This window comes from Phalaenopsis equestris, unplaced genomic scaffold (genome assembly GCF_001263595.1).
Source record: "Phalaenopsis equestris unplaced genomic scaffold, ASM126359v1 Scaffold000098, whole genome shotgun sequence".
NCBI classification, from domain to species: Eukaryota; Viridiplantae; Streptophyta; class Magnoliopsida; order Asparagales; family Orchidaceae; genus Phalaenopsis; species Phalaenopsis equestris.
Window position 1 is genome coordinate 196,275 of NW_018164540.1, and position 8,177 is coordinate 204,451.

Genomic DNA, 8,177 nt, shown 5'->3' on the forward strand with positions numbered 1-8,177 from the left:
CAAACCATCTATGATGACTCTCTCTAATTTTGTCCACCGTTGAAGCTATACCAACAGTTTTACGAATACATTAGTTTTGCATGTTGCCTCTAAGCGTCAAACCACTCATCCACCTAAGTATTTTTATCTTAGCAACACTTAATTTATGCTTCTCTTTTATAAGCCAACGTTCTGCACCATAAAACATTTCAGGTCTCACCAATATTTTATAAAATTTTCCTTGTCTGAGCGATGTTTTGCCATCACACATGAGCCAAATGCATTCCTTCAATCAATCCAAATCCCCGGTTATGTTAAAGACTCACTAGACAAATTTAGACCAGATAAACTACTTGTTGAATCATGATTTTTTCATGATTCACACCGAGGGAATGCAGAATAAAGCGGGGGGTGGGGGTAGGTGTGGAGGTGGGGGAGGTGGAGAGAGAGCCAGCAAGAGAGAGAGAGAGAGCACTGAACAGTAATACATTGTGACTTATTTATGAAATGATTTCCCAATTTATAAGGGAGATAGTATAATATGAAGATGCTATATTTTCTATGCTTACTTTAATCTGGGTTCTACATGGTATTCTAGCTGTTTTACAGGTATGAGTATATCACTCGGCTGTTATCTGGCTTGTTTGATTGAGCTTGTATGACTTCGACTTGGTAGGGCCTCTTCGATCGGGTAGTCTTAGTCGGCATTGTCGGTCGATTAAGCTCAATTGTCTTCGAGTTAACACGATTGGTTCAATCGGTTGAGTTAGTCTGGATGTTAACTCTTGTTGATAAATATGAAGCTTTTGGATATCCTTAGTATGATTGGAGATATTGAGAGGTTAGATCTTCTCTCAAGTCGGGTTCTTTATGTCGTTTGGCTAAGATACATCTGTGTTGTGTTTATTGTTATGAAAAATGATGGCAATAAAGTGAAAAAATCGGATTGAAAAATTGCATACCAGGAAATAACACACAGATTTACGTAGTTTGGCTAATTGGTCTATGTCCACGGAGCTACAAAAATTTTATTACTTCAAGAAATTACACTGTCAGACGCCTCGATGTTTACAAGAAAACTTCTCTTCTCTTTCTCTCTTCCTTTGTTTCTCTTAGCTCTCAAGAGGACTTGGCTTAACTCTTATGACAGACCAAAAGAGTCTATTTAAAGAAAATGGGAGAGAGATATGTGGAGAAAGGTAGGTGTGAGAGAGGTAGGTGAGTTAGGTAAGTCACAAGCTCCATATATTTAACAATTCTTCCTCTCTGAAACTGGGACACTGACTGCACCGCCTACAGGTTGCATCTTCTGTTGGATGTACCGTACTTTTTCTTAAAATATGTTATCCTCCACCTTTGCAACTCAAATCATGTCTTCATGCTAGAAGAAAAACTGAAGTCGACCACAACTTTAGTTTCTCAAGAGTAGCACCCTTAGTCGACATATCAACGTCAACATAGCCCTGTACCTCCAAGCTTTTTCCTGGGTTACTCATGAATCTGCTTACAACTCCCACTGCATGGGCAATATCCTGCCTCAGCTGAAAGACTTTGTCAACAAGTCCAGACTTGTACCTCTTACTGTCATCAAGTGCAGTCTTCACCAGATACACCCGCTTGTTGTGCAATGCCTTCTTCACTGGTGGAAGTTTTGTAAGCTCCCAAGTCTGATTCCCTGGCAGAAAATTTGTCTCCTCCTTCTTGGTCAGCTCCCACTTGCTTGAATTATCATCTTGCAAGATCTCTTTATAGCTCTAGCTCATGTGACTAAGTCTGCAGTGCCGCAGATCTGTTGTGCTCTCTGCAACTGTATTAACAACAGTGTTGAGTAAGTCTGTAGTCATATATAGTGTGTCAATTTTCTTACACTGAGCTAGTATTAATGCTCCTTATTGTTTGGGAACATTACTGAATGACCACCCTCATTGAGTTGCCTAAAAGAAATGAGGTTTTTCTTCAACTCAGGAATGTGCTTGACATTTTGCGAAGTCCATTTGCTCTTGTTAGGGAGTATAATATTAACGTATCCCATCCCCACCAAGTTTAGAGCTATTCCATCAGTTAAATATGTCTTCCCAAAGTCACCTGCAATATAGTTTCACAATAACTTCCGGTGGAAAGATGTATGGAAGGAAGCCCCTGAATCCAGTATCCAGTCGTCAATAGAGCTATGAACTGCCAGCAATAACGCATCTTATATTTCTTTAGTTACGACATTAACATCATCATTCTCCTTCTTCTTAGGATTCATGTCGTTCTTTTTTATGTGGTCAGCCTTGCCACAATTCCAGCATGTTGCATGCAGACCAGACTTTGGTTTTGATCTTCTTCTATTAGAGTTCATGTTTGGTGATCTCCCTCTAAAATCAACAATCAGTGTCGAACTAGAACCCGATGTCTAGCTAGAATCTTTTCAGCGCACCTTTTAAGTCATAATGAAATTACGAATATCATCATATTTTAGTTTGGATTTACCTGCAGGACTGCTAACTATCATCCTCATGGCTTCTCAGCTATTTAGCAATGATAACAATAATATCAGCACATGTATCTCATCATAGAAATCAATTTCAACACACGACAATTGATTTGTGATGTTATTGAAATCATTCAAGTGTTAAACAACAGACAGACATTCCATCATCTTCAAGTTGAATAACTTTTTCATCAAGTGCATATTGTTATTCGTTGATGGCTTTTTATACATACCTGATAAAGCCGTCGTGAGATATGCAATAGTCCTCTCCTTCATGACGTTGTGGACAACAGATCTTGATAGGGTCAATTAAATAACCCCCAGAACTTGTCGATTCAACAGATTCCATTCTGTCTCGTCCATCTTTTCCAGCTTCTTTCCCAGCAATGACAGATGAAGTTTCTTCCCATAGAAGTAGTCCTCTATCATATCATCCAGTAACCAAAATCTGTGTCATTAAATTTCTCGATCCCCGATGACATCACTTCGTCGCCGCCCATTGTTCTTCCTTCGATCTGAAACCACAGCTCTGATACTAATTATTATGAAAAACGACAGCAATAAAGTGAAAAACCATATTGAAAAATTGCAAACCAGAAAATAGCACGTAGATTTACGTGGTTCGATTAAATTTCCTACGTCCACGAAACTACAGAGAATTTTATTACTTCGAGAAATTACACCGTCGAGTGCCTCTATGTTTACAAGAAAACTTTCTTTCTCTTTCTCTCGTCTTTTCTCTCTCTTAGCTCTCAAGAGGATTTGACTTAGCTCTTATAACAGGTCAAAAGAGGCTATTTAAAAAAACGGGAGAGAGATATGTGGAGAGAGGTAGGTGGGAGAGAGGTAGGTGAGACGTGGTAAGTGGGGTAGGTGAATCACAGGCTCAATATATTTAACCTTTATGATCGAACGACTCGAATTAGGGTCATTCGGTCATCTTTCATAGCTCTGTCAGCTTTGGTCTTGCTTGTGTTGACTCAGACGACTCCACTCTATTAGACAAGTGAGACTTTTGGTCTTCTGTTGTTGGAATCTCTTTTATTGTGCTCTTCTTTTTCGTACTGTCAAGTCTCCTCAGAATCATCGTCGACACATTTTCGATGTACACTACTAAATCTTGAGAAGACACTCAACCAATGCTCTGAGATGACTTAGCGACAGAACCCTAAACCTAAAGATCATTTATTTATTTTTATTTGAGGCCATACATATGCTAAAGCCTCACACATTATGTATTATTTAGTATATCTATTACATGTATAACTCATTCTATTGTTTTTTTTTCTTTAGCATTGAAGACTTCAAATTCTTATCTGCATATAACAAATCCTGAGAAGAGTTAATAGTTCCCAATTATGACTTCTTAAGATAAGAGAGTGTGTATATTTTCTGTCATCTCATGCACTCTCTTGAACTTATTAAACGAATTTTATTTTCTCTATCATGCATTCTCTTACTCTTCACAATTTCTTTGGGTTAGTAAAATTATGATATTATTTAGTAATAAGATCAAATTAAAATTTTAAATAAAATTCATAAGCATCCATCAATATTATAATCTAAGCATGGATCAATTTATTTATTTATTTATTGAATGATGGATCGATTCCTGCACCACGTGCTTAATTTCCCTTTACTTTTTTTAATAAAAAAAGAAAACAAAAATTTTTTTTCCCGAAAAAAAGAAACAAGGCTAATTATTAATTTAATTCAAAAAAAGTATTTGTCCTTCTTTTCTCTTGAGAATCACGTGCGCTAATTCCCAGCCATTGATGGACTGTTCAAATACATTCAGCCCGAGAGAGAAACGCACAGACCAATCAATCGAGGCAGAAAGAGTCGATCGGATCTTGAATTTAAACTGTGAATCGAGTTGCTCCGCCGGCGACGGTCGTTGAAATGACAAATAGGCCGGAGAAATCGGGGTTTTCCCTCACCTGCAGCCTCTTGAGCCACTACATCAAGGAGAAAGGCTGCTTCGCTGATTTGGGGATCGGCATGCCATCTCGCGCTCTTGATTCCTCTAATTTAGGTTTTTTTTTTTTTAAAGTTATTTGTTTGGATCTGTTTTAACTGATTTGAAATTGGTTTGTTAATGATTTCAATTCAAAAGTTGGAACTTGTGCATCTCAGAACTTGTTTTGCGGTTTGTAAGAGGGAAAGCTTATTGATTTGATTCTGTTTATCGATACTTTTTAGGGAAATCTGAAACCTACCACTCGCCGACGACCATGAACTTGCTTCCTGGGGTTGACGGCTCCGGCAACGACTGCGAGGGCACGAAGAAGGATTCGTTGTCATTCAACGCTGAGAGATCCATGGAGGTCTTCCCTCAGCAAGTAGGTGTCAGTTTGAACTTGCCGCCTGCAGAGGCCAAGTATGTCCTGGGTTTCTGCCCATCCAACTTATTTTTCATTGATTTGCTGGAGAAATCCATCATCTTTTCTTTACTCTGCTGAGCCTGAGGGGTGTCGTTTTGCAGGGAATCGGAGAAAGCTCAGCTCACAATATTCTATGGCGGCAAGGTGCGTGTGTTCGACAATTTCCCGGCTGAGAAAGCCAAGGATCTGATTCAGATTGCAAGCAAAGGGGAGAACTTTACTTCTGGATCTGCAAATGCCATGGCTCCGTCTACACCGGCGACGGGTCTCCCTAGCCTCTCGGCGCCAGCCAACTTCCCCGCCAGAGCTCAGCCCAATTTTTCTGGTGAGCCATTGAATTCAGGTTTTGCAAGTTGGCATCTTTTCATGCAAAAATTTCTCCCTGGCCTCCGAATTCCTTGCTTTTTATCTTATCAATATGTTGGAAACAGATCTCCCTATTGCGAGGAAGGCATCACTTCACCGCTTTCTGCAGAAGAGAAAGGAGAGGTAGTGAACTTTTGACTGTATGTTCATTTGCATACATGCAAAAACTAAATTTTCCTTTAAAAGAACGCTTATTTGGTAAGATTTTTGTTGGAAATTTTTTCAGGATTAGTGCGCTGTCGCCTTATCAACTGAGCGGCAGAACTGATTCCAAGGATGTTGCTACCAAGGAGGAGATGAGCCAGAAGCTAACTTTGCTAGCTTTGTAACTAATTAGACAGCTGAGAAGCTTTTGTAGTTTGGCTTTCTCAAACTATCTACTGTTCTTATCAGAATATTGTAATTTTGTTTATTGATTTGGATTTTGGAACATCATCGTTTAGAGGAAGCCGTCTCAGGGGTGTTTGGCTGCACGTAAATCCGGATTTAAGATGAATCAAAATCAAAATTTCGACCCTTAATCCGAGATTTCTTAAATTCATGGAACTTGCATATTTTATATTTTTGGCCGGATTTGTTAATCCGGCAATAAATTCGGTTAATAGTGCTACCAAACACTCTCTTACGGTTCCATATTCCCTTTGTTTTCTTCATGTGGTGGTGCGTCTTCCTCTCATTTTCTTGTGCTCCGGTTGTTTTTTTGTGATGCTTGTACTCTTTTGGTTACTTGTCCAAAGGTTGCATCCTAATCCTTTGGTAATTTTAATAATTTTTCGCCTATGTTGTTGAAATGAAGAGAAGTTATCCAAAGTGGTGAGTGGAGTGGATATTCCAAAACTTTTGACAACCTAAACCATCACAAATTTATGCCTTACCTTTTGTTGCTTCAAGTGAAATTACACCACCTAAGTTGGAGCAATTTTGAAAAGAAAATTGGGAACAGAGATAAAGAAAAAGATAAAATGATAAATTGAAGAAGCTTCAATTTTTTATTCATTGTAGAGTGGTTTCGAAAGTTCCCCCTAACCTGTGGATTGACCATCCTATTTATAAGTTTGGGTGGGCTATAAGATACACTACACAAAGTGCTACATTGAATATATATATGTGTGTATTGTGTGTCTAAATTTGATGTGTAATAATGCTCTATCCAACATTTGATGAATTTAGGAGGTTAAGTTGTATAAGTAAGCTGGTTTGTTCGCACCTGTTGAATTGATGAGGTTGAACACCTAAACTAGCTAACGTTGGATGGTTGTTCAAAACTTGCCAAGTTTGGTTAATGTTGAGTAGATTTAAGATGTTTCAACTTGAGCTTGACTTTAATGTGAACTCTAGCTCAAGCTCAATCTAGGGAAATTTGACTGTACGCTTTTGTAGGGGAAGAGTTTCGATCACTTAATCTTTAGTTTTTCTTCATTATATTCTCAATGAAAGTGATAACATGTCCTTGTGCTTCTTTCACACATGTTAAGCATTTTTGTCTCATTAAGCATCTCACCCTCCACTTTGGTTCATGGAGATAAAAGTAGCCATCGAGCTACTTTTAGAAGGCACTTCATTCCTCTTCGCTTCTCTTAGATAGAACTATATATGATTATTTGCTTATTCGACAATAATTGCAGTAACCAAGTCTCTTACTTTGAATTAATTAACACTAATATTGGTATTGAATTCCTTGTCTCTTGGCCACAATCCTCTCCCCTAATTCTAATTGACTTGAACCACTTTCCTCAACCTATAAATACCCCAAATTTCACTTACAGGTCCTCTGTGAGCCCTCTAACAATTTATTCTGATAACCACTTATCTCTAAAAGGTTTGGACCTAATAGGGATCATTTTTCAGGATGAAAGCTCTGTCTTCATTTAATGCCATAGTAGATATGTTTATTAACTTTATTAGATTCCAACTTATATATATGCTAATAATGATGTCATTTGCACATTAAGATTTCGGGTTGTCTTGTGTGAGTTTTTTTCTTCTGTAAACTAAAGATGATTAGTTCTTAGAGGCTCTAATTGCATTCTTTTTTGTTGTGAGAAACTTAGAGGTAAAGCCTATTATTTTAGCAAAAATGAAATAATTCAATAAATAATTTTTTTAGTATTTGATTATTAAGATTGTTTAACGTAGGTCTCTCTTTAACTTAGTCATATAATAAAATTGATATTGAGATTCACACCATAATTGATAGAGCCTTCTGTAATTGCACTTGGTTGAACATTTTTCTCTCTTCTTATGACAAAATGCTTCCTTCTTCGTCATTTGATCATTTTCAATAATTTTTGAATGTGGTGTCCAATGTTAGCCTTATTTTTACATTTTAAAAATATTTTGGACTTCCTTAACTCCATAAAAAAGGTGGTTGGTGCTTAGGGTAGGCATGCTTTGGCTGATATTATTTTGAAATTTTTGATACAGTGTGAATCAAATTTTGTTCATCATGAAATATAAAATAGAGGGGCTTATTATCTGCAAAAGAATGACATTCATGATGCTATATTAATTGCGAAAACAAAAATTTGTTCATGCAAAGTGTTGAGAAAAATTAGGGCGAAGAAAACAGTAATCGACACAAATCCAGAAGAACACAGAGATTTAACGAGGTTCGGCAAAGATGCCTACGTCCTCGGGAGCAGAGCGGCGAGTTCCTTTCAATAATCAGAAAAGGGTTACAGAATAGAGGGATACCTCCTGGGGTTACTAACAGGCCTATTTATAACCCCAGGAGTAAACCTAGGCACAATATGTAATTACAACATTACCCCTGTACCAAACCGCGGGGCTTTGCCCCCGCACCCCAACCCACGTAACTTCCCAATTTGGACAGATTCTACGCTCCGCTCCGCTCCGCTTCGATCCAGCGTCTGTCCCAATATGGTATATGAGCCATACCATAACAAATCTCCACCTTGGCGAATATCCAGCCCCTTAGGAGAAAAATACCTGGGAGTTACACCTGCACCACT

At 38.1% G+C, this 8,177-nt stretch overlaps 1 protein-coding gene across 1 annotated transcript; it reads left to right on the plus strand.

Moving 5' to 3' along the window:
- Positions 1 to 4,249: 4,249 nt before the first annotated feature.
- Positions 4,250 to 5,974, plus strand: LOC110020495 (protein TIFY 10b-like). Its single transcript, XM_020718617.1, has 5 exons — positions 4,250 to 4,490; positions 4,658 to 4,835; positions 4,941 to 5,164; positions 5,271 to 5,328; positions 5,432 to 5,974. The coding sequence occupies exons 1-5, from the start codon at positions 4,358 to 4,360 to the stop codon at positions 5,532 to 5,534; spliced, it is 696 nt and encodes a 231-aa protein (XP_020574276.1). The 5' UTR covers positions 4,250 to 4,357; the 3' UTR covers positions 5,535 to 5,974.
- Positions 5,975 to 8,177: the final 2,203 nt, after the last annotated feature.